Source organism: Stegodyphus dumicola, chromosome 9 (genome assembly GCF_044657685.1).
Source record: "Stegodyphus dumicola isolate Sdum_Otavi_A_Nest chromosome 9, ASM4465768v1".
Taxonomy (NCBI): Eukaryota; Metazoa; Arthropoda; class Arachnida; order Araneae; family Eresidae; genus Stegodyphus; species Stegodyphus dumicola.
Window position 1 is genome coordinate 125,251,182 of NC_140776.1, and position 27,857 is coordinate 125,279,038.

At 33.9% G+C, this 27,857-nt stretch overlaps 1 protein-coding gene across 1 annotated transcript in view; it reads left to right on the forward strand.

Moving 5' to 3' along the window:
• The first annotated feature begins 1,379 nt into the window (after positions 1-1,379).
• LOC118196861 (uncharacterized) overlaps positions 1,380-27,857 on the forward strand; it is a 45,796-nt gene continuing 19,318 nt past the window's right edge. Inside the window, exons 1-2 of the mRNA XM_035368347.2 lie at positions 1,380-1,520; positions 26,094-26,213. Coding sequence (XP_035224238.1) covers positions 1,453-1,520; positions 26,094-26,213 — 188 coding nt within the window. The 5' untranslated portion in view covers positions 1,380-1,452. The remainder of the gene's footprint in view (positions 1,521-26,093; positions 26,214-27,857) is intronic.

Genomic DNA, 27,857 nt, shown 5'->3' on the forward strand with positions numbered 1-27,857 from the left:
ACAACAAAAATATTCATGTTTTTTCAGTGTCAAAATTTTAAAAATATGAATTGTCGACAAATAAGGAAATCAAACTTTTAACGCGTTCCCGCGGTTCTTTATACTTATATTTGGTAATCTTTGTTGTTATTGTGACTTATATCATTCTCACAGTAGCATCAGAACAAGCCCACGAAATTCATCGCGGCAAGGCGTGCAAGATTGTGCCTGTCGTTGGCAAAAGATTTGAGCACTATACAGGTGAAAGTACGACTTTTCTTAGTTCCACCCCTCAATTTTAATGAAGCATCCCAGGGGAAGGGGGTCCGTGGATCTCCCACCCCTCTTCCCCTATCACAAATCTCTCGAGAAGACTTTCGGCTCACCGCATATTTAGAGCGCCCCTATGCCGCACAGATATTGCTATGCCGCACAGATACTATACATTTACAAATACCCATGCCTTATACGGAATTCGAACCCGGTCCCTTCGGTACAGCAGTCTTTTCTTCTTTCCTTTTATGGAATGTCTATTCACAAAGATTTTACGAGCTGTAATACACAAAAATATTAACTCATTATCTCAAATCAATAGAAAATATTAAAATTCTTATTCAATTATTCTTTGTTGTGTAGCTGAGATGGCAACGATTTGTAAAACAATTTAAAATGGTATCTTAAGATTTAAGACTTATTTAGGAAAACAAGTGAGAAGATATTTTTATATAAATTAAAGTCTGTAAATTTTAAGATTTCAATAATAAAATTAAGAGAAAGTCACAGTTATTATTATGGTCGAATTTCATGATTTGCATTCTGCAGAAGGCATAAGTTGCTTATTTTAGTTATATTTTAATTAATTATTTTTTATTATTACTCTGGCTTATTATTTTCAACTTTACCAATGATATCAGCATTTTGGCAGAGTTTCGCAAGTTCGCTTATTTAATACGTTAGAAAATCAGGAGCTTATCAGTTTTACAGTATTCGAAAAATTCGAGAAAAGAACATCCAGTCTGCATTCCAACTTGACTGTTCTCAAATTAAAAGGCTTTCCGATATTACTAATATCAAGTTATAATTTACCCTATAATCGCACTTCGTCTTACATATGCATATGAGTATAGAAATGTATCCAGTGATAACTTCATTTAACATATCTAATTACAACATTTTCTTATTTATAAATATTAAAAATATTTTATTCTCATATATTTCATGAACACCAGCTGCAGTTCCATAAATACCCTCTAAATTGATGAACAATACAATAAAAGCGAAAGGAGCCCTTCAGAATTTAGCGGAGGCGGAGCCTGTGAAGCCTACTTTCACTTCTTATTGGACAATGCGAATCAGTGACGTCATGTACATTTGAGAAAACTCTAGTTAAATATGCGAGAGCTGAGCATGGTTTTGTGAAAACTGAGAGCAAGGAGCAAAGCTGGTATTGGAACCTATTCCGGAAAAATTGCAATGGGCAGAATAACACTTATGGTACCCATTTTTTGTTTCTTCGTTGTATTAGCGTCCTGCCACTTCAGGTGAGCTCATTTTTTACTTTTTTAAGTTTCTCTATCAACTGAAACGCCATTGAAATATTTTAAGATTTCGTTTATTCTTTTTATGAAACGAAACAAAAGACAAAGCGAGTTGAAAATTCTATTTCTTTTTCATTTTTACAGATTCTCTAAGTTTTAATATGCAACTTTATAACCATTGCTAGGATCTATGTGCCGTTGCGTTAAGTTCTATATTGGTCCGCACGAGTAATTTAAATTATAGGAAAACGTAATAATTTACATGCAAAAAGTTTATAACTTTTTAAAGATGTGTTTAGCAAGCATAAATCAAAATAGTACTTATAGAAGTGCTAACGAGAATAACGTGAATACTAATACCTTATTATCTCGCGTCTTTTACTCGCTAACTTTTTAACGTCGGGTTATGGAAATATTTAAAATATTCCCTTAATTTTCTCTTTCCTCACTGCGCTTAGGGAACGATCTCCTCCAAATTTTAAAACGGATTCTTTTACGTAATGATTATTAGCTCAGATGGGATAGTAATTTCAAAACGGCATTTTGGGTCGATTCACTTCTCAAACTGTTGCCACCAAATATTATCGCCATGTATTATATTTAAAGAAACTAAATAGTGAAGAATCTGCATAAATGTTTCTCGCATTGTGAAAAAACAACGGTGCCTAGAGACATCAAATTTTGAATAACGTAGTCCTCCAACCAAAGATGGCCACTTGGAAGCCCGAATTTGGATTTCAAATTTGTTTTATTATTTATTTGAAATTTTGTGAAATTTTAACGAATTTTTTGATTAACAAATTCAACGATTTCAAAGCTAACAATGGCAATAGTGTACAGGAAAAAAAAATACATTTTTATCTCGCGCGCGAGACTGTGCATCAGAAAGTTTAAAGATATGCTCTTTTAAATAATTTGGGATATTGCTGTTGAATTGAATTTCATGTGTTTTAAGTGCGAAAAACATGATATTTAATAAATAAAGGTAACACGCAAAACATAAAAAACGCCCTTTTGGGCGTAATATAAAATCTGATTTTTTAAATATTTAATTTAATTATTCTTTGTTTCAAAGCCGTGGATGAGAAGGATTTGTAAAGCAATTTAAAATGGAATCCTAAGTTTTAAAACTTTTATTTTGGAAAACCGGAAAAATGCTATTTTTTTTTTTTTAATATTTAAAATTGTGAATTCTAAGATTCTAGTAATACAATTCCACAGGATGTTTTAAATCTTATTATTATGAGTTTATTTTATGATTTGCATTATCGGAACTGTTTTAATGTTTAAGGTATGAGAGGAACGTGCTTTCAGACAGGAGTTGCCTAGTTCAGTTATTGTTTATGTTAGTTATTATTTATAGTTGCTTTGGTCATTATCTCCAGCTTTAGCAGTAACATCAGCATATGATTCAGAAAGGCGAAGAGAAAAATGGTGGGAAAAAAAGAAGGGAGAAGATAAAAAGAATTTGTGTGGTGGGGACATGCTCAACTGACCAGTGTTTACGTCCAAAAGTAATGTTTTCGGAAATTAGAGTAATCCAAAACAATCTGGAAGAGATCACCGAGTAGTCAAAAATTGTAGTTCCTTCGGCGCGCTCGACAAGGATTGAACTCAACATTAACAGGTCAGAAAATTCATTGGAGACAGATCATTGAGAACTGAAAATAAGAGCGTTGGACAGGACATAGGTTCGTTGGTTGGTCATTTTAATTTAAATTGGTACTCGATTCGGCAGACAATCGAAGGCTTACTAATTTATTCTCTTAAAGTGAAATTTAAGAAGCTAATGACATTTTTTAAATGAAAAGATTAGGACTTCCATTAAGAAAATAAATATCTTTATACCCATTTATTTAATTAGAGTGCCTCAAATTACTTGATTGCATTGGCGTAATCCTCTGATTCACCCCTCCCTTTCTGCATGATGAAAATATCTAATCAGAATCTTTTGCATTAAAAGACTAATTAAGGAATTCATTTCCTAAATTTCTAATTGCCGATTTAAGAAATATCTAAGAGGAATTATATAGGATCTTCCAAATAGACTTACATGATTTTAATATAAATATAATGAAAACCTTTTCAGATACAACTAAACTTTTTAAATTATTTTGAAGTGCGATTTATGATATTATATACTGAATAAAACATAGTTTAAATATCTACCTCAACTTAGTATACACGAGCGAATTATATGAACCCAGTTTTGGATGAGTCCGGCCTAATGTCACGATCCAGCGTTCGATTATCTTACTTAATGCTTCAAGAGTTTGTGGTTTGTTCGCATAAACTAGAGATACGTATACGTTCGCATAAACTTCGCGAGCCGGAAGTTGTAAGTAATGCTAACGATTGAAAATGAAGTCAAGGAAATTATACAAACTGCAAAAGTAACAGACGGCAAAGGGTTCTCAGATAAGGAGCAAGGATAAATCAAGTCCAGTCGAGAAGACTACAGTGAAATGGCAAATGCAGAAGCGGATGATCTTATAACACATCCGACGGTAAAAGCAGCAGTAATAAAGAAGATAAAGAGCGTTTGGCGTAAAAGAACTTAAACGAATTGTTAAAAAATGCAGAGAAACTGTCTGATTTTAAAATGGAGCTTGACCCATTATAAAATTAGACAAATGAAAAGTTTGAGAGAGAACCTTCGAAAACCTCTGCACTCCTTATCACGAAACCTTTAATGAGTTGCGTCAGATAAAAAAATCACCAAGCAAAAGCGACCAGCTATTTAAAAAATAATTGTATCATGTACCTACTTATGAAGCAGTAAAATATCTTTTCAATAAACATTATTCCATTTTTCCTTTTAATTGGAATAATATTTTGGCTTGCGTTATTTACACATACTTTCTTAATCTGAGCGATACCAAACTTGTTTCGTGCTCACCAGCGACCGAGCGGTAAAGTCGCTGAACGCTGGGAGTTCGGTCCCGAAGTTCGAATCCTCCACTAACACATTCCTGTCCTTAGTCAGATAGCCCTCGAGGCTTTGCCGTAAACACATAAACCAAACCAAACTCGTTTATTCCGCAGAAAGCGCAAGTTTGCGATTTTGCTTTACGCGCAATGTGTTAATGACGTAACCCCAGCTTTTGTCAAGGGTTTGTTGTATATTTAAATTCCTTGTGATAAAACATTTGTAGCTTCTTGATATTGTTTCCTTAATAGACAATATATACTTTTCAATGATACTCAGACTCTCGAAAACATTCTTTTTGTTCGTGCTTTTCTCCAAAATTACGTTGCAGCAATTTTCAAAAGTTCCTTGCTGAATACTTTCTTCCCAACTACATGCTAATTCCCTTTGTGGAAATCATTGGAGATGCTCTAAAATAGGAAAATAGCTTGTTTCCTTACTTATGGAACAAGTAATGGGGGTTATAATAAGAGTCGCAATGAAAACTAGAAAACACGTGTCCCTATCTTCCTAGCGAAATGAGTAAACGAAAATTGTTTGCGTTTTTGAGTGACTAAAGCTAAATGCTTCGATGGGTATTTTAAGGATTCAGAATGTAGCTTTGCAATGTAGAGAAAAATTGACGACAAAGGAACCTGTTTTCCTTTAGCAGAATAAACAGTCCATACAAATAATATCCATACAGCAAATCTAAAATTACCCGTCAGATGCAATCACATCTCAAACGTTACTTAATAACCAGTATTCACACATGAAAATGCATTATAAATCGGTTGGGACCAAAAATGTTTGACCTAATTAGCAAAGAAGCTTACTATCTAGGCGAATGATAGCGAGATTTCACTACAATTAAACTTTATATTATAAACCTCGAATAGAAATCATATTAACATACGTTAAAAGAATCTTAGTTGTAATGGAAATAAATGGCATAGCATTAACTAAACAAAATCATTTGGGGCAATAAACTATTCCTTTTTATCACCAGAAATGTTAATAGACTCAATCACCACTTTCTGTTCGATCACGTTTAATATAAAAGGATTGTGCAATGAAATACAGTGGACGGACAAAAATATGGAAACACCTTGTGAAATGCATGTTTGAAAAGAAAGATTGATTTTAATGAAATATGTAGGTGGCGCTGGTGTTTTTGACTACTGACGCCACCTATATAACTTCGTAAATGTGCTAAACAGTTCAGTTGTTGTCGGAGTACTGTCATGTGAGGTTGTCATTGCATTATGTCAGAGTTAACAGACTTCGAACGTGGGCAAATTGTTGGAGCACGTATGGTAGGTGCTTCCGTAAGCAAGGTAGCCGAGGTGTTTAGTGTTTTAAGAGGTACTGTATCGAAGATTTATTCCGCATATTTGAAAAGCGAAAAAACATCATCTGCTAAATCACAGCGCGGACGAAAGTGTGTCCCGAGTAATCGTGACAGACGATCATTAAGGGCAATTGTGACGAAAAATAAGAAGACCACAGCTGCAAAAGTTACTGCTGAAATGAATGTTGTGTTACCGAACCCTGTGAGTACCAAAACAATTAGAAGGGAGCTTCATAAACAGGGAATTGCTGGCCGTGGTGCAATTGAGAAGCCACTCATCAGTGATGCTAATGCCCGTAACAGGAAAAGGTGGTGTTTAAGTCATAAAGCCTGGACTATAGAGCAGTGGAAGCGAGTAATATGGTCTGACGAGTCTTCTTTCACATTGTTTCCCACTTCTGGCCGAGTTTACGTCTGGAGAACGCCATCTCAAGCCTATCATACAGACTGCTTGTTGCCAAGAGTGAAACATGGCGGGGGTTCTGTTATGGTTTGGGCAGCCATATCGTGGTTCTCTGCTAGCCCCATGATAACTGTGTCACGGCACATGACTGCCAAGACTTATGTGAACATTTTGGAAGATCAAGTTCATCCCATGGTACAAACTTTGTTCCCCGATGGTGATGGTGTCTTCCAAGACGACAAAGCCCCTGTTCACACAGCTCACATTGTCCAGGACTGGTTTTCTGAGCACGAGGATGAGTTTTCCCATCTCCCCTGGCCACCACAGTCACCAGACCTGAATATTATCGAACCTTTGTGGTCTACATTGGAACGGAAAGTGCTTTCTCGTTATCCACCGCCAACATCGTTATCTGAACTTGCCACCGTTTTGCAGGAAGAATGGTATAATATTCCCTTGGCAAACATACAGGAACTGTATTTATTCATTCCGAGAAGACTGCAATCTGTTTTGGATGCCAACGGGTTTCCTACACCATATTAAGGAAAGAAACATGTTTTTTTAAAGGTGTTTCCATATTTTTGTCCAACCCCTGTATCATTGCAATGTATTATTTTAAAGAAATAATATAGCGGATATAAAAACTAAACGTATAGCAACACTTCTTCGAGAATTCTAAAGATATGTTGTTTTTAAATATTTTGTGACTATGCTATTGAAATTTATGGGACAATAAAAAAGTACGGCAACACGTAACACTGTTAACGTTAATAATGATCAGCTGACAGCGTCTACGACACACATATTTTTACTCTTTACTCCTTTCCTAATCTAAGATTTTACCTGGGCTTTAAACAGCAAGAGAATAGCATTTAGCATGCAGATATTTAAGAGAGTTAGGTTACGTACCACAGTTTCTTTCCTCATTTTGAATACTGAAAAAGTTAACATTACATTCACAGTTAAATTAATATAATTTTTTAATTACTATCATAATTGAATTATTTGAAATTTTTCTTCATTTCAAATGAGAAATACAAGCGTGTCTTTTACAATAAAAACATCCTCTTTCACTTTAATTTACTTTTAAAGCTGCAGATAACGTTTACGTTTCTTCAGAAAACTGAACACTAAATATCTTATTGCGGAAATCAGCCCTCCAGACGATAAGTTACTAAAAATTACTACCACTCATCTTTTTTGATTGCTTCAAGCTTTTAAAAGACTTAATACAATAAGCAGTTACTTATGTGATCATGTTTTTCGACGGCTACTTTAATAATATTAACCAAATAATAACATTAAACTAAAGAGAAAGTTTATCTTTAAAACAGCAATGGACTTACACAAATTTAACATAAATGCAACAAGGAACATATAAATAGGCATTTGCACAATATTTTAATTAATGAAGGAAATACACAAGTGTGTTTATGAACTTATTTGTGAAACATAACATTCTTAGAAATTATTTGTCGGATGCTGGACCCCTAAATTTAATAATCATAAAGCATCCTTCATTGGAAGAAAACTTCGCAACATAAAATTTTAAATTAGGCAAAAAAAGCAACTTTAGTATTAGTTTGGTTTAAAAGTTTCCGGGTAAAAAATTCTGCAAGCGTTTGTTGCTCCTGAAAAAGAGGAACCAGTATGTGATCCCACAAAAACAATAGCATTACCGAAAATCTATGTCAGACTACAGCTGCTCTTTTGCTTGATTTAAATGGTTGACTGAAATCAAAACCAAGCGGTTTGGTGACTGAATCCCTTATTAGAAGATATTTCTCTGTAATTTAACAATTTTTATAATGCTTTTTAAATTTATTCGGCGACATTATTTCAGTTCAAAGCATTTATTCTATAATATTTTGATAAACAGTAACCAAATTGTTGACTACAATAAGGGATGCATTTTCCATATTTTCGTAAACAAAAAGACGGGACTTCGGCTGTGCGAATGATAGCATCAACCGCAATCACATTAAGCGGTATCTATTGCATAGTCCTTTCTAAATTCTGAAACGCTAATGTATACTATTCGGTAAACTTATGTGCTTTAAACGATACTTACAAGCCTAACAGGAAAGTTTCACAACACTGTTCCAATTAGACAACAATCTGAATTTAATTTTAAAGGGAATTAACATCTCACTCAAACATGAAACTAAGATTTCTAATCATTTACGGCTTCTGAAGACGGATCACGTAACTTAAACATTGTCGTTTCCCCAACGAAACCTTCATCTGCTTCTAAACAGTAATATTTACCACTTTCCGCCAGTTCGAGCTTTACCTAAATGCTAATTCTAAAGATGTTTGCAACGGAATACGTAAACGACCCGTTTTATTGAGGTAATAATTACACATTTCAGACATTTTTAAATATTCAACAACAAAAAATTTTAGAACGAAAATTGTTTTTGCTTAAAACTGCTTATAATGTTTTCTATGTTTAAGTTTTGAATTTTAACTCTGCAATAAACATTTCTGTTAGAAGACTGTTTCAGAATTTGAAATAATGTTCAGGATACCTTGAAAAAATACTTTTATATTTACAGTTGATCGCCTTCGAAAGCCATGCAGTTTAATTCATTGAACAAGCAAAACTCGTGTGTAGCTGTCCGATAGCCTTCAAAATCGATACCATTTTATACATTGCCCTTATGCTTGTTCACCCTCAAGATCACAGAACACTATTACTTGTCTTCGAAGAAAAAGAACCTATTTCTGATCGCCCTTGAAACCGATCCAGGTTTATTCATTATTCTTGAAGAAGGAGAACCCATGTTGAATCATTCTAAAAATCGATAGAATTTTATTCTTTGAAGGACAGAAAAGTCAAGAAGAGGAACATATGTCTAATCCTTTTGGAAATCAGTCGAACTTTATTCATGCCCTTTTTGTGGGGGAAAAAAAGGGACCTATGTGCATTTTCGAAATCGATAGCATTTTACTCAGTGTTTCTGAAGAAGAGGAGCCTATACCCGATTGTTCTCGAGGTCAATTGAATTTCATTCATTGTTTTTGAAAGATAATCTACGTCCGATCACTCTCCAAATCGATCAAATTTTGTTTATCTCTTGAAGGAAAAAATTCTATGTCGAATGGCTCTTGAAACACACTCGAAATTTATTCACTGCTCTTGAACAAGAACAACCTACGTTCAGTTGTTCTCAAAATTGATAGAATTTTATTCACTGTTTTTGAAGAATAAGAAGCTCTGTCCAACCATTCTTGAAATTGATAGAATTATACTCATTGAAGACGAGAAAGCTATGCCCTATCGTATTCAAAATTGGTAGAATTTTATTCATTCTTGAAGAAAAGGAAGCTATGTTGGATCGTTCTCGCAATCGATAGAATTTAAATCATTACTTTTGAAGGAGACCTATCTTTTTTCGAAATCCTGTATACGATCTTTTGAAAAATCAATCGAATATTTTTCATGGCATTGAACAAAAGAGACCTATGTCCGATCTTTCTCGAAATCGATAGAATTTTATTCACTGCTCTTGGAAAAGAATAAGAACTTATGTCCGATCATTCTCGAAATCAATTAAATTCTATCAATCACCTTGAACAAAAAAGCCTATGTCCAATCATTCTCCAAATCTATCGAATTTTATTCATGCCCTAGAAGAGAAGGGACTTATGTCCGATTGTTCTCAAAATCAAAAAAATTTTATTCATTGCTTTCGAAGAAGATGAGTCTACATCTGATAGCTCTCGAAATCTGTTTGATCGCACCCAAAAGTCGATAAACATTTATTTATTGCTCCGAAGAAGAAGAACCTGTGTACAACTGTTCTCGAAAGCAATAGAGTTTAATCCAAAATTTATGTTAATCGATGTCTGCTGCTTATAAAAAGTTTAAATTTTACGTTGACAAGTTTCTCTTTCCTTTATTGTATTAATGTTCTACTAACACAAAACATAATCCACAAATATATATTTTCTTTCCTGTGCGTTGGATTAATCAAATACTGGAGCTTCATTTTGTGAGAGATGCATATCTGTAGTTACATACGTGATTTGCATTTCCAGGCATATAAAAGATATTCCAGACATTTTCTGTAATTTTCTAAAACAGCAATTTAAACTTTTTAAGCTTTTGTTTCATTTTCTTCTCGCAAACTTGTTTGAAACCTCCTTTACAATAAGTAACATGTAAATGTATAAAATGTATCCTAGTAATTGTATTTGAAGCAATGCGAGCTTTAGACACTAATGTTAGACGGGATAATTTATTAAGTCTGGCGTACGAGAAAGATATAAAGTAGTTCAAAATTATCCAAATGAAAAGTTTTCACGGAAGTTTTAATGGATAAAACCATTTCTGTTACGATAAATGAAACTACTTTGTTCATAATTCCGAATAGTATGAAATTTCTATGTTTTTTAATGTTTTTGGCCCTTGTACCACTTACAGTATATTTTCATATGATTTATTAAAAGGAATACCATGAAGTTGTTAAAGTGAATACATGCAAAGAATTGTGAATGTGTACAAGATAATTCAGATGAAACACATATGAAGGCATTAATTCTTTTGCGTTATTAGAAATGAAAAAATGCATCTCGTAAAAATGATCCTTTGTCTCTCAAAATAATTTTATAAACATTATGATTACTTTCACCGTGTAAGAGTAAATTATTATATTCACGAATAGGTGATTCTCAGCGGATTAAATGCACTTATAAGAATTTATTTAAAAACTAAAAGTGTTTAGAATCAATGCAAAATGAAGCTGTAAATAACTCTCAAAATTTCAAGCATCACAAATATATTTCTAAAAATTGTTCCTCTTTCCCTTGTTAGAATAAATAATATATTTCAAACAAATTCATGCGTCGCCTTTTTCATTAAAGAATAGAGGGTTCTTCCTTCATCTCTTTGAAGTTTGACAAATAGACAATTAATTATTCAGTCGAGCTTTTGTCGAATCCATTCTTTAAACCTGATACGTAGAAAAGCAATTTTAATTTAATTTGGCAGAATAAAAATTCTGTTCTTTACGAGTTTTGAAAAATTTAAGAGATTTAGCTTCAAAATAATCAATCGAATTCCAGCGATGGGTATCCGTATTTCGGTAAATATAGGACAGTGAGATTCTTCCGTTACTGTTCTAAGCTTTTACTTTGCTCAAATAAGCAAATTGTCTTTGTAAATCCATTTCGATACTCTCTGTGGTATGATTTGTATGGGAACGAGAACGGGATAATTCAGGCATAGAGAATAAATCCCACTTTGCATTTGTATGTGCATTTTCAGACTTAGCAATAAGATTAAACGAAGAGATATTAAATAATTAATATTAAATAAAAACTAAACTAAGGCGTATCAGTTATTTTATTGTTTTATTTTGCAACATAACTCAACAATGAGCAATAAAGTTAACAAAATAAATCAGCTCGTAAAATCAATCAAACATTTTACTGCACACAATGTTTCGAGTAAAAACATTGGTAAACATTGATCAACTCAATGCGCCCACACATTTTTTTCTTAATATATTAATGCTATATAATCCTAATACATTTCCTATAATATATGCCACACATTTCCCCACACACACACATCCTCGCCTTTTCTAACACATGTTTTCTAAATGATGTCTTTAAATTGTTTGTAAGCAAAACATGCCAATGTAAAATTTAAAATTAGGCAAAATCGTAGCCTAGCATTGACGTACATGTTGATTTAAACACTTTTGATTTCGAGGGCTAAAAGATATAAGTATTTCTTCTGAAGGAGCACAAAAGAAAGAAAACAGTTGCAAAAGTGGGAGGTGCAGGAATATTTTAAACAAAAATCAGTGAAAGTAACTAAGCAAAGACAAGTGTAACGCCAGCTGTCGAGAGAAATGAGAACCAAACTTAGAAATCCTAAGATATTACAATTTTAAAAGAAATAGATTTAAACTAATATTATTGACTAAAAATTAAAGAAAGAAATAGCCTTTTTTTTTCTTGGATGTTAAAGGCTTTGAGAATATTCAATTAACCAACACAAGAAGCTTTTCGGGTCCTTTGTTCAGACCTGAAGTAAAAATTATGATTAAGTGACCTGACCAACTATAAAAAGTTATGAAAGATTCCTTTTTCGAACATGAGATTTGTGTTCCTCAAAGAGAAAGTTTATCCCCTTTCCGTTCAGCGGATGCATTTCAAAACACGCTAGAGAAGATTCTCTGTAAACTCCCCAAGAATAAAATCAGAGCTAAAATCTTTAAGAATAGAATTACAAATTTAAGTGATTCCCCCCCCCCTCAGTAGAAGGACTTTTGTCCGAGTAGATGGAATAGATAAACGTAATCAAATAAAAAATACTTTATTAAAAAACTGAGCCAATCTCCGATTGCTTTTTGATATAATTTTAAATTAGATTGAAGCATTCGATTGTTAACTGATATTTTTATTGTTTGTCCAGGCCAGAGAAATTATTAATCCAGGCAAATATAAATAATGATAACTATATTATTAAATAATGAAGAAGCTGTACGTATTGTTACAAATTTTGTACATATCTAAATAATTTTAGTGAAATTATATGTAAAATTATAGTATCTTTTGCAAAATGTAACACCGAATGCTTCAAAAAGGTCAAGCTCTGCCGGAAAAATTAGCTTACAGAAACAAGGCTATTTAACATTGATGTAAATAACTATCTCGCTAAACCGGCCAGATATCGCCAAGCTGGAGAGGGTTTTGGCGACTAATTTTTTTCTCTGGATTTGGCAAGAAATAGCCAAAAGTCGCGGAACATGGTGAACATTTGGCGACATTTTTGTCTAGTCCCTGTATATCTGTTATTGGCATTGTAATTGAATAAATTTCATTGATGTATATCTGCAGCTGCAATCGTGTCCGGCTCTTAATTGTAACTTTAACCGTATAAGCTTTCCAAGAAATGGAAGGTAATAAAAATATGTCGGCTGCCAGTTAAAATCTATATGAGTCCGAAGGAAGCATCAGTTCTCAGTTTTTTAGTTCAGAGCTGAATTCGAAGTATTGAGAAATACTGCGAGATTCGTTTTATGATATGCTTTGCATTTTATATTGTATTGTGTTTAAATTTATTACTAGTTTGAAGTGGTAACTACTGATTACGTTCTGTCATACTGAGAAGAGCTGTTTGAGTACTTAAGTGGAAAAATTTCAGAACTGTCACGTGTTCCTTTCGGGAAAATAAATTTTGTCAAGCTATCACTGATTCTGTGGGCGGTCAATTAATTGCAAACTGTATAATCAATTGGTTATTTCGAGACCGGAGAGATGAAAAATGAACAACGCCTTCGCCGGGAATCCAACCACGGACATCTGGAATACGCACCCAGCATGCAGACCACCACACCACGAAGGCATGCTAAGAAGGCGGGAGAAATACCTTATAACCGCACGTAAGTAAAACGTTTTGGTGTCAAAAGTGGGATTGAATGTCGGTTGCAAAAGCGATGGAGGAGCAATTAACACAACTGGAGACAGCTCTTGCTGTATTTCGAGACAAGATGGAAGGATCCATAAATTCCATTAAAAAGAGGTGAAAGGGGGCCAAAAAGAGATAATGTGGGTCAAGAAAAGATTGAAGTAGATAAAAAGAAAATACTGCTATAATGCAAAACAAATTCGAGGCTGTGGAAACCAGAATATTGGAAAATAAGGTTGGAGAAGTTCAGGAAAGCGTTTCTGCTGTCGAAAAACAAATCGAACAAAACGTTTCTTCTACTATCACCCCGCAAATTAAAGAACTGTGAGAGTTTGGACTGTGAAGATAAAAAGTTTGGACTGGATTAACGAATTTGGACTGTGAAACAACAAACTGATGATAATGTTTCTGCTGCTGTCGCCAAGAAAACTGACAACTTAAAGAAATTCATAGCCGTGGCTGGACAGAATTCTGACGCTTTTAAATTCCTAACGATGTCTTCTCCTTCCTCTCTAAAGCTATTCATATATGATGGTAAGACATCCTGTTGAGTCTACAAGATTCAGTTTTCTACAGTGGGGGACGCAAACGGATGAAATTTCCAGGCTAAGGCCTGCCACCTTACTACTTCTCTGAGAGCAGATACAGCGGATAAGCTTTAAAATCTGCCGAGAACCAGAGTCTAGACTTCAACGTTCTAACAGAACTGTGCTTTGATAAGCAGTCTCTAAAAGAGTCTATAGCAGGCTTCAGAAAACATCTCCCTAACAGTCCACGGGAGCTCTAGAAGTTGTAAAAGCTTGCCACGGATGTAGAAAAACTGTCTCATCTCGAATTTTGACTGCCCATTAGAAACAAAGAAAATCCTGTCCTAGCAGCACTTCATCGATCGCATTAGAGATTCTGAGACACATCTCTGCGAATGGCGGATGTCAAGTATCTAAAGAGCGCTTTACTATACGTAATAAAATTCAAGGTAGCCCAGTAAGCAACCAGTAGAGACCAATCAGAGCTGCTCATGTCCAGAAGCCAGTGTATCAACTAACTGCTCGTGCAAGCAATAAATGCGGGACAGGAGTTTCAACAAACTGACCCTTAAGTGCTGGAACAGCGGTGGTGAAGGCCACTTACGAAGTAACTGCAGAATTCCCCAAAGCAGGTAACCTAAGACAGCTTCCCAACAGGAGGCAGGAAACAAAGGGAAGGAAGCTGTTTCGTGAAGCGGAAGTTGCCACATATTGAGAAGTTCCATTTTAAAGAACTACAGATTTCTGCAATAAGTGGCGACGGTAATGGCACATATAAATAGAGTTCTCTACAACATGACCAACGGTACAGGATCATGTTACCATCATCCGAAGAAATTTAGCTCAACAACTGGAGAGTAAAATCATATGGACGCCGCCTTGCATTACTTACCAGACTGTGTTCGGGAATAAAATCGGAATTGATGGAAAGTTAAAAGTTAACATCACGTTTTGGAAATGCCGCCAACCATCACATAGCATATCTGGCAGTTATTATGGACCCCTGTTTATTCGAATTAGAATATCTAAGGAAATATAGATCTTCCTTGGGGTTTAAAAGCAATGAACTTCATTATGCATATGAGGATATAACCATGTTCTGAATTAAAGTAGAAGGATTTAAATCCGTTCAAATAATAGTTCAAGACGATTTAGCAGTACCAGGAAGAGTGAAATCATTTCTACCATAGTCCATAGCTGAAAACAGAAATTTCTGGTACGGCATAACAGAATACCCTGAGAAATGTAACAACCCGAAAAGAATACTTGTAACCTCGGCACTCGTCGACCTACCGAAAACCATCAACCCGGTGAGAGTTGCAGCGAGCAGCGTAAGTGAAGAGTCGTTTATTCGACAGGCCTTAATATGGCCACTCGTAGTTTATATCATTAAAATAGCATAGTAAGACCATAAATATATTTTATATAAATCTGTAAATTTATACATTTATTTGTTGTTATAACATTTGATTTCTTTTTAATGTCATTTATTGCAATTATTGTTTAAGGCTTGCATCGATTTGCTTCAATTGTAAGTATGGTTTTTTCAGCCGGAGATTCTACTGCCGGAACACGCAGCCCTTGGGAAGAGAGCAATGTTACGAATTTTATAGATATACGGATAATTTTGGTGAAATCTTATGTGAAATTGTTGTATCACGAACTTTTTTTGAACCGCAGACTCTCACAGCTGATTAACAACTGTCTCCTGATGGTTCTTAGAACCACATTTAAAGGGTGTTGCTGAAATTCTGAAAGATTCAGAAACAATCGGTCCTATAACTTCAAAAATACTTTTTTCTCTAATCTTTTAGAATATTGCAAGTATAGCGAGACATCACCAAATGTAGCGACAACATATTATTTGTGTTTTGGTTCATGCATTGCGCTTTATTTCAATCATTTTAACAATTTAAATGTCTTTGGATTTCGAATTAAAATATCTACATCCTGATACAAGAAATAAACATTCGGGTATAAAATGACGGGTCACAAATTTAGTAACATACAAAATTTACTCTGAAATTTTTGCTCTAAATGGAACAAAAATGATTTTTAATATTTAGAGAAATATGCAATCAAATTCACCTCATTCTCCACTTTAAATCAATTAATGCATCGATTTATTCAATTTGTGATTACTTTTCCTTCCCAATGTTGTTCTAAAATTTACCATGTATATTTTACTTATAATCTGGAAGGATTACAGAGGTGTTTGCATATATTTAGAATGAGTTCAATAAACAATTTTTTTAAAAAATAAGATGGTTTAAAATAAAAATTTTTGGCAACAGCATTAAAAATAAAAAATACAGTTTCCTACTTTTAAATTTTATCTTCTTTTCAAAATGTCGTATATAAGCAAGCTGAGGACTGTAGGATGTGCATTTGCGCTTTGCGAAGAGAAATATTACTGTTCCATAATTCAAAAAAGTTCTAAATTGCATAGTATTAAACGCAATGGCAAAATACACAACATTATTAATCGGAAAGGGAAAACCTGTCAGGCATTTACACGGAAAAAAGACTCCAAACGAATGCCCGATAGAAGTACGTACTGTTTCTAATGTTCCTAAAGTTAAATTGTTGGTAAAAAAAGAAAATTTGCAGACGCAGGAGTCATTTGCAAAGTCTTTGAATACATCTGTAGTAACTCTAAATAAAATAATAAACCTAGATTTACAACTTAAAAAATCTAGAAGACATAATGTTCACCAGTTTTTGCTGAGGCATGTGGCTCAACGCAGAATAGTATGTGGAACCCTGTATGAAAACGATTTAGCGGGAAATAAATGGAGATACATTGTGTCTCTTGATGAGGCATAGATTTACCTAAATGACGGCAACAAAAAAAAATGTCTATATATTTATTATCTAAAGCAGAGAGAAAAGAACGTACAATTCTGGTTCCAGCAATGCAAAAGAGTGTTTTAGTATGTGATTTATGTTTGTCGAATGATTCCTATAAACTGGGAAATTAGAAATAAGAAGAGTATAAAAAAATGTTAAAAACAACTCAAGATGCTATCAAGAGAAAATTTTATTTCCTATATTTAGAGATGAAATTCCATTTCTTTATCCTACTGACTTCCTAAGAGTGACACTTCATCAAGACAAAGCAACAAGTCAATACTTCGAAACGTATCACTAGATTCCTTGAAAAAAATGAAGATTGATACAGGTTTTGCATATATATCTTTTTCAACTTATTTCTGCAAAGCACTCTGATGTTTCATCTATGAACTGTTATTCCTCTGGTCTCTTGAAAAGAGCTCTTTCTAAATGCAAACCTATTGGGATGCATGGACTCTAAAATGGAAGAAGAATGGAAGTTTTACTAAAAGACCTTCTATCATGGAAATCACGATGCATAATTTAGATAAACGGTAATTGAAACGATAAGTTTACAGCCCCCAAATCGTTCTAAAAGTGTGTGTATTTCTAGTCCATTGACTACATCATATAAGATTTTTTTCACACATTCATTTAGCACAGAAATTATTTATTTCCATTAAAGAAACTCGAGGCTTATTTTAAATTTACATTCTTCTGCCCCATTCGCAGTGTCATAACTTTCCATTTCATAAATGTTAAAAAATTCCGATTCTACAAATTGAAGTGTCATAATTTCTAACTTCATAAGCAATGAATATTTTGTTTCAAAAATGCAATTAGGACAAAAATATCCAGAGGATTATCAAACGAAAAGCCTTCAAAAGAATATTGTTCTAGGAAATGAATCTGAAATAAAGAAGAAGAAAATCCTTTAACTGGAAGAAAGCAAATTTAATCAAGGCGAAGTTAATGAAACATCGCATAGTAGCTTTTCCTCGCCCTCCCCCCAGCAACGGGAGGAGAGATATTTTTGTTGCAAGTGTATCGTTACTGCAGCGTGAAATGTTTTGAATCTAGTAATATTAATGAACTTTTCCCAGTAAGAGATTTATGTCTTATAGTTTTTATAATGCCACTAATTTTACATTTAATGTAATTTTTTACTATTGATTGCAGTCTACAAAAATCGCGTATTGAGTTTCTAGCTAAATAAAATGCAACCTAAAGTAATTCAACCTTCTGTGGAATATACTAACTGATGAATGTTTCAAGAATTTTGAGAATTGTTTAACATGAATTTACAAATTTAGCTTTGGACTTGAAATTAAATTTTGCAGAGTCTATATAAATAGTAAAGAGGAAATCAAAATAGGAGAGAGGAAAAATAATCAATGCGCTTGCTGAGATACGAAGCCCGGACATTCAGCTTGTTAACCAAGCTTGCTTCCAATTACACCACAAAAGCACGTGGTAAGTAAGGGAAAATTCCTTACCTTCTTCCCCACTCTAGTCCCAATAAAAGTTTCTAATGAAAAGACAGTCAAGATGCAAAATCGAAGTGGTGACAAATTATCATCAAAACAGTTGGGGCTCCACTTGGTTGAGTTTACTAGGCTTTTCAAACAGCAAAAATTAAAATCATTGATGACGTAGCCGGGATTAGAACTCCTTACCTTCCGGGCGGATGTTCTTCCAGTTACAAAGATGGCGCGAGAGTTGAAAATGCCTTGCAACTTCTAATTGGACAATGGGAATTTTGATTTTAATTTGAAGAATGAAATGAACTCGAAATTTTTAAACTTGTTTAATTTAATTATACGTATTGCAGTTGCTAATCGTTCATTTGTATAGTTCTCGTATGTATCGAACATTATTTCTTGCAACTATCTGTTATTAAAACGGTTTTTCATTTTACGTATTCTTCGTACCCACAGAATTTCGTCGTTGACGTTTTACATTCCACCCCATATTGCATATCGAAAATTATTATTTTTCCTTGGTTCTGCTACTTAAAGTTTTTAACCAACAGTTCCTTACACTCTGCATATCAGAAGTAAAATGGTCAGAACTTGCCCAAAACTTCTGAAAATGTATCTTGTCTCATGTTGCATATAAGAATATGGCAATAGAAGATTTTATTGGCATATTTAAATAAAAAAATGAACAACATCTGAATAGTTTTCCTACAAACTGTGGAAAATTAAACGATATAGAAATGACTCAGGAGTGCCTCTAGAAGACTAAGCGGCATATAACAAATATTGAAAATAATTATATGTAACAGAATAATTTTAATGATTGTGCAATTTTCCAAATGTTTTTGCCCTTATGGCTCCAGGGTCTAGGACTTTTCGCCGTGGTCATTCACCGTAGCCGTTTCGCCGTCAAGACATATTTTTCTTTACATGACTGTATTTTATCTTCCCATATTATACTAGTATTAAATTTAGTTAGTTTAATAATTCTGTTTAGCTTTTGTATACTTAATAGAGATTGTTTTTAATATATATAGTTTTACAAGCATGAGATTCTATAAAGGAATTACACATAGTTAGTTGGAAAATCATGTCAGCATCAAAGAGAACTGGGGATAAACTCCTGATATAACAGAAGTTACAGTATCGATTTTAAAATTATGCAGTTACAATATTTACACGATTCGTCAAAATTTCTTGAAATTTAATCGGCTAGTTCACAGAAATAACTCATTCAAGCAGGAAGTTTACATTTTTTATGAAATCTGAATTGAAAACGGAATCAATTTGGATTCTTGTCAGCACCTTACTCTCTTAAAATTAATATGTCATGTCTAACGGTGTATTTGTATGACACTGTACAGAAAAACATTTTATATATTATTTTATATAAAATGAGTGAGTTTTAATAACAGAGTTATTAATTCAAATTAATATAATACCGCAAGATATAATACAGTCGTGTAAAGAAAAATATGTCTTGACGGCTAAACGTCCCGACGGCGAAACGGCTACAGTGAAATGGCCACAGCGAATAGTCTCATTCCCAAGGCTCCAAACTTAGCAGCCCATTGATACAAACTAGTGAATATGGGTAGCTTCGACCTCCTTCGAACCCAGGTGAACGGTTTTGCTGTGTGGCTGATTTTTGTGATTTTCCTCACCTAAAACATGATTATCAGCCAGTTTCTCCAAGAACGCAGTCCACGAAGGCATCTCTTCCCTCAGATAAATAGACCTCGTGTGATTTGCCATATCTAAATAAATAAAATAATAAATCTAAACACGACCAATCCATTCTTCCTTTATGAAGGTATCTTAGGTACAAAATTTTCAAATTTGCAGTCATTCAAAAATACAAGATAAATTCACATCATTACAAAATGTGGGGTAACACGCAAAGAGGTGAAGATTAAATATAAAGAAACACTTAGAACATTGTAATTTAAAAAACTTTTCTCAAGGACTGTATATAAAACTCCTAAAAAATAAATTAAAATCTGATGTGCATTTAGACTTATGAACTCAGAGAAATTTTAATGCAGATGACTCACATGAATAATTCGTTCTTTAAGCCCTTGCGTAACTCGAATTAAGTCTAATTTATAAACTGCTTAAGTGTTTCGAATCTATTTTGAATTCACGTTTTGTCAGTTGCCATTATCCGAGATAGATATTCTTCAGTTCTCCATTTCAATACCATTGCATCAAGCAATGGACGCAAGCTTTTACAAAATTTCTGTAAAATTATGTCATATTGATGCTAGTGAAGTCACTGATATTTTCTTCTGTTGCTTCACGAAATTCTTTCTTTCTAGTTAGCTCGACACAAACGTCGCTGCAGGGCCAAATCAGCAGTAGGACAGGGATAGTTCTAGGAATAATCAGTAATAAGGATTCTGTCGCCTGAGACTTCGCCCTTTAGTTCTGCAGCTCCGAGCTTTTGGTTCGACCCTTCGTTCTGCCTCTACTGGCAGCTAAGCCGATTGCCTCTACCCTGATGACAGCACTATATTTCTTTAATTTGTTGACCTTGTAGAGACATTAGGTATTTTTGGAAGCAGGCAAGAGAGGTTGAAAAATTAGCGACGCCTTTGCCGGGAATCGAACCGAGGACCTCTGGAATACGCGCCCAACGTGCAGACCACCATACCATGAAGGCATGCCAAGAAGGCGGGAAAAATACCTTGTAACCTTTTGGTCTTCCTAATATTCAATTATTATGTATGTCTGGCACGTCCTTCACGGATGTTTAGTAGCCGAACGGAAAGTAAGATCCAACTTGTATGATCCCTTCAAATGTCACGCAATGTAACTTGAAATTCTGTTGAATTTAAGCCCCGTAAACTTTTAATTTTGAAATTTCACTTTCATTTTCTAAGGTCAGAGTATCCCCATACGCCTACAGACTCCATTTCAAAAATTCATTTAAAACTCCCTTTCATATTTATTTTCTATACACAAATTGTATAATCATAAAGTCGACAATTAAATAAAAAGAAAAGATTCATTTTACAACTTCTTTTGAGTTGGGGATACGTTACTTCGGATTTTAAGGTGATAGATTTGATTTACCCCATATCTGAAAAACAGCTCATTCAGCAGCTATGGCTGAAGAGTTGGACTGGAATATAAGCCCGACGAAGCGTTAATATACCGCGCTATTCAATAACTAGATTTATTGATAATAGCTTGAATTATTGGGATAATTCGAGAATTTTTAATGATAAGCAGTGTACTGATTAGTTAAAAACAAATTTTGCTGAATGTCATACGGAAACAATGTAGCACTCAGAGCTGTCATAACTGGTACTGACGATTCAGATACCACTGAAGTTGCAAACATGGTTTTTTTTTTAATTTATATTTTTTTTTAATTTTCTATTTATTGAATTCATATATAATGAGCATCGATAAAGCTTACCTTCCCAAAGTTCAAGATATAATGTGTAACGATTTCTTAGGTAAGGATTCAGAAGATTTAAATGACGAAAAAGGCTCTATGATTCGAGGTTTGCACTTTAAAATCTTCCTGAAAATTCTAGATATCCCTGGATTCGAATGCCCAATCTTAGGGAGAAAAAAAATGTAACTTATAATTTAGTTCGAATCTAATGAATTAGTTCATCTAAAGTTAGATTTGATCTCACTCTGTTGGATCTCGTGCTAATTGTATGAGCTAAATTACTAAATTTACAAAGCATTAAAAAATTGGCAGTTTATCTTAAAATAATATTTCTTTCTCGAATAATAATTTTTCTGGAATATGCGCTGCTCCGTGTCACTGTCACTTGTTTTATTCTTTCCCAAAGACTGTGCATAAGTAAAAAATTAAAGGAGGGGAAACTAACTCAATTTTTTTTAATTAATGATTTATTTTTCACTCAAATGAAAACAATCTTACATTATTGTATTCATAAAGTTGAATATGTACTGCATATTCTTCCGATTCCATTTTACTTCTGCTTAAACCAGAGCCCAAATATAAACGAAGAGGTTTAAAAAAAGCCAGAAGAAAATGCTTGTAGTTTTCTACCTGAAAGAAGAATGCTGAATTGCACGGTACAATAATTTCAAATTTATATTTTGTTGGAACATACTTGGAAGCAGAGCAGATTTGGTTGGAACACAGATTTGGTTTGTTTAATTATGGCAAGGCCTATCTGCCTAAGGAGAGAGATTCCTTCGAAGAGTACTTTCTAAAGGTAACTGGTTTGTATCCACGTTATACAGGGTGTATCTGAAAAAGTAGTCGAAATTTTACAGACTGATACAACGCAGCTAAACGAGAAATATTCGTCATACAATGTTTGGCTGGAATGCAAATGGTAAGAAGTTAAAAACGTAGCTTTACACTGTCACATTTAAAGACTTAACACAACAAGAAGAAGAGATACTTCGGAAAACATTTTACTCACAGTATTGTAATTGATGTACATGCGCAAAGAAATTGCTCAGAAGAACTTCCGCCAGCTGTAATGCAGGCTTCACACCTGCGGTACAGGGACTGAAGCACATTTGCGAAGACATCAGCCATTTCCCGAGGATCACAAAGCAATAACGGCGATTCTGCTGAGTAGATCCATATTGGTTTCAACAAGGCGCTCGTAGATTAGGCTTCTCATATGGCCAAGTACACATGGCCAAGCTGTGGGACCACCTCGACCAATACATCGCCCTGGAAATTTTGTAGTTCGTATAACCAGTCATCCTCTCAGAAATCCACGGTAGAAAATGCCGTTGGGTGCGAGGTCTGACTCTTTTTATACCATTTACCTAGCAGCTCGCAGTTTGAGGTTCGCCAAACTTTCTATGACGAATATTGCTTGTATACCTGTGTTTTACAACCCCGTAAAGTTTCTCCCACTTTTTTAGATTCACCCTGTATATGAGGGAACCACGAAAACACCCAGACAGCCAGTCCATTCACATGGAATCAAACCGAGCTCAAACAACCAGTGTTCCACAACTTTACCGCTCAGCTGCTAGAGGGCTTGAAAGCGGAGTAAAGTTTCTCCCACTCTTTTAGATTCACCCTGTATATGAGGAAACCACGAAAACACCCAAACATCCAGTCCATTCAGATGGAATCGAACCGAGCTCAAACTACCAGTGTTCTACAACTTTACCGCTCAGCCGCTAGAGAGCTTGAAAGCGGAATACGAAAAATTCGTTTAACTTGCTTACATTGTTACGAAATGCCCAGCTGCGGTAAGATAGCTTCCCCGCGAATCGGTTTTACAGTTGCCAGAAAATGGCAAGGAGAAAACGTGGTTTCCAGATCTGGATCGAAATTGCCCATTTGGTGACATCTGGCGAAAAAATTGGCGATATGCCATAGACAGAGCGATAACATTTTAGAACGAATTCTTACCGGTTTGCCCTAGAATGTTTTCGAAGGCAGGTCAAAAGCTATATAAACCCTGCTTGTACGCTGAGTAGCAGTGTATCGTCGAGTGTATTGTGAGTTTATCATGCAGAGTATTTTTAGTACGTTGAGTTCAGTAATAGTGACTTGAGCTCCGAGGGCGATCGACCGTGTCGAAAGCTGTACTTTAGTGCTTTACCGTGTCTTTACCGTTATAACCTGATAGCCTGAAGGATGTGGTACTGATTATTTCAGAGCGTTTATCGTAGTTTTCCAACGACTGTAACGCGTCTTTCGAACTGCCCTGTGAAATACTGACGAATAAATTGGGTTATGATTCTTCATCAAGTATTGTCATCAATCATTCCAAATTCACGAACCCGTAGAACGCAACAATATGTAATTATATGAATTAAATAAAAAATGTGAAATTCTTACTAATTCTTTACTTAATTTGCGGCTCTCAAACTTTCATGAAAACTGCCGACTCCTATCATCGTGGAGTTTGTCCACCCCTGCTATAAACCCTGGATTTTCGGCTTTACGTAGAACATGCATTTTTAAGACTGGTGAATTCTACTATATGTTTGAGGAAACCAACTTTTTACATTTTAATAGGAAAAAAAACAGAAGTTTAATATACTAATCAGAGCATATAACCAAACATTTTATCGTTGACTGCAGTTTCTTTGGAGATTAATCCAGTAATTAATCATCAAAACCTTACGGTTATGTGGAGAACGAGATAGGTGTGTAGAGCTTAACGTGGTAGTTATAATGCTCAGTCGAAAGAAGAGATGGGTCTCAGAAAAAATTCATTTCCCGTCTCTTGCTAACAACATGGTTTTCGAGTTTATTTCAAACCTGTCAGTTAAATCAAGCTAAATATTAAAAGAGAACCTTCATTCAGGGGCATTTATAAAACTCGTCGAGAATGTAATATAATATTAATAATGTATATAATTTTAATGTAATATAATTTTACGTAATAATGTAATTAATAATAATGTAATATAATTTTACGTATAGGACAAACCCTCTGATCTTTAAAATTCAGAATAAGCGAAACATACAGCATATTAAAGAAAAGGAAATAAAAACTTTTAAGGCTTCGGATAGTTAAAATAAAAATCGCAAATTTAAACTTTCGGGGCCCAAAACTATGGCTCATACTATTTCCGCTCGAATTTGAATTTTTCAAAAGCTTACCTGACCTACCTGACAAAGGCATAAAAAAATCAAGCCCCTCCTCTCTTCTTTTAATCGAGTACTACAACTTTGACGCCACAGACTACTCTTTTACTGCATTCACCACCGTCATAATAATGTTTTGTTAAAGTGGACTTAACTGCAATGAAACTGCAGTCAGCTATAAAACGTTTGCTTAATTGTGCTAACTGTAACGTATATTGATACTGATGAAAATTTCAAAATAAGCATTCTAATAATAAGGTAAAAGTCTTACCTTTTCAGAAGATCTTCTAATCCAAAATCCAGGGCTTTTTTTTAAATATTATACATATATATTTAAAAAAACACACATTTTAATACATATTTTACGCATACAACACATTTTAATACACAATACATTACTAACTAATTATATGCACAATACACAGAAGTTACGGATTTCACCTTTTATTGCGTCGTTTATTACTAGTTCTATAAAAGTTCTTTTTTGAGGCAACGCGCATGCGCGGATCACGAGATGTAAATCGTTTGGCAAGAGTTTCAGTAGGTAAGATAAGAAGTATATAAATCAACACACTAAAACTGTAATCAACAGTTGTCACTTAACTTCACTTTATAATTTAATTACGTATTTCTCCTTAAAAACTGAAAATACTAATTGCCCATAGCAAATCTTTCTAAACAGCCCATTTTAAAATTCAAATGTTCCTCATATGATTCTGGCACAAAGCTTCAGCCAATAATAATTTCGAATGTGTGAACCGAAACTTTAGTAAACCAACAGGGATAAACCTGAAATAAAACTAACTTGTTCAGAAGCGAGTTTTCATTTCAAATATGTAGAATTCCTTCTATCGCTTCGCTTCTTTCAAATTCCACAGCATCACTTTTTTCTTTCAGATATTAAAACTATAAAAATTGAGTAAAGAATAGGTGTGTTTAACGCCAATTTATCTAAGTCTTCAGCAAACATATTTGTCTACAACAAAAGCACTGTCTTGTCCAGGAAAAACATCTCCATCTTCTCTTCAAAAGTATTATATGTATGTAGTATCGCATGTGCTCTTAAGTAAGTATCTTTTTTTCTTTTAGGGGAAGAAGAAGTGGTATATCTGATCAAAGACTGGCAGAAATAGAAACTTTGCTGGCCATAGAGAATAGTCAAAAGGGCAACAATAATGTTGCTTATGGAGTCATCGATCCCATGGCCTTGTAAGTAAATTTTTATCTGCTAACCTTTTGTGAATGAGCTTTATTATTCTTAGCTTTATAAATCAAATATGTATCGAACTTTAATATATGATACTCATAAGTAATTACCGGAATACCAAACCTTATAACAGCTGGATACAGTTGAGATGTTGAAGGTCTAGCTGATCAAGACACAGCTATATAAGCGATCAAGAAAAGATAAATAATGATTTTGCTTTAATACATCGCCCTAATCTCTTCAGCTTATTAATTTCAAAATGCGCTGACAGTAGAATCGATTACAGATTTCATAAATTAAAGATTTTGGTGGAATTATTAGGTAAAAAAAATAACGTAAAGTAAAAAAAGAAATAAACTAAAATTCATTTTTACTTTTTTTTTCATAAACATTAATTATTATTTTGATGTGTAAGAACATGCCCGATAAGTGCCAAAAATATCAGTTATCAATCAAACTGAAACCAACACCCAGTCCCCAAGCGTACGTAAACTGTCAAATGTTATACAATTTGTATTACTGAAAATTTTTCTATTATGGGGGCTCTGAATATGATTAAATTAATGTAATAACTGAAATAAAAAATTTAATTTTTATTAAAGAAATGATGAAACTAATTTTGGTCAATTATTTAGAATTTAAAATATTTTAATATTTTAAATATTATTTTTAATATTTTGGCTAATCTTTGAAATATGATAACAGGTAGTTTGGCGACATTTTGGTAAGGCGATAAAGGTTACTAGTTAGGACTTTAGCAGTGTACATGGATAAAGTCAAAACTGTGCGCAATGCCATTTTTGTGCAATTCTGGGATGTCTTTTTAAGTGAAAATAGGTCGCCGTGTACATGGATACCGTGTATGTGCAATTCTTAAAAACGCGGCAAGCAGTTTGCGATTCTGCACATTCTCCCAATTCCGCACCTAATCTTCGTCATGATTAAGCACTTTTGTTCCATAAAAGTTCTAGTATAAGCGTAATTCGGCTAGCAGATTGTTGGAACAAAATGTTGAGTAAATAAAACATGCCTTTACTTCGTGAAAACAAAATGGCGTCCAAACAAAAACTTGCAGGTTGCTGTAGCAGGGTTGGTCGCAAAATTTCGCCAAAAAATCGCCAAGTTATCATAATCCAAAGATTAACCAATATTTTAAAGTATATAAAAAAGGAACAGTCGTACCATCTATTGAATGAAATAAGAAGAAAGAACAGAATACTTTCCATAAGAAAACTAAAAACGCTTCATATACCAAATATTAAATATTTCACAAAAGTATAAATTTTAAAATTTCTCTAAAAGGCAATAGAGTTTAAAAATATGAAAAGGATATCTGGCTGGTTTTGTTTACATTCCAATTGGTATAATCTACATGTTTACTATTCATCATTGAAAGCTCACAAATCTCCCGTCCTAATTTTAATACTTAACAAAAAAAAACGATTTTCTACTTAAAATAGAAAAATCGCAACGACTGCAAATAAATTTTCAAATTTAATAAAATCAATTTAATATAATTCCAAATTTAATAAAATCTAGGTACATGAAAATGTGTAAAGGGTAACTATAACACACATGTATGCATAATAAAACATGGAAGTTTCAATAGTATTTAATGCAAATTATATCTAAAAGCACTTTTCTGA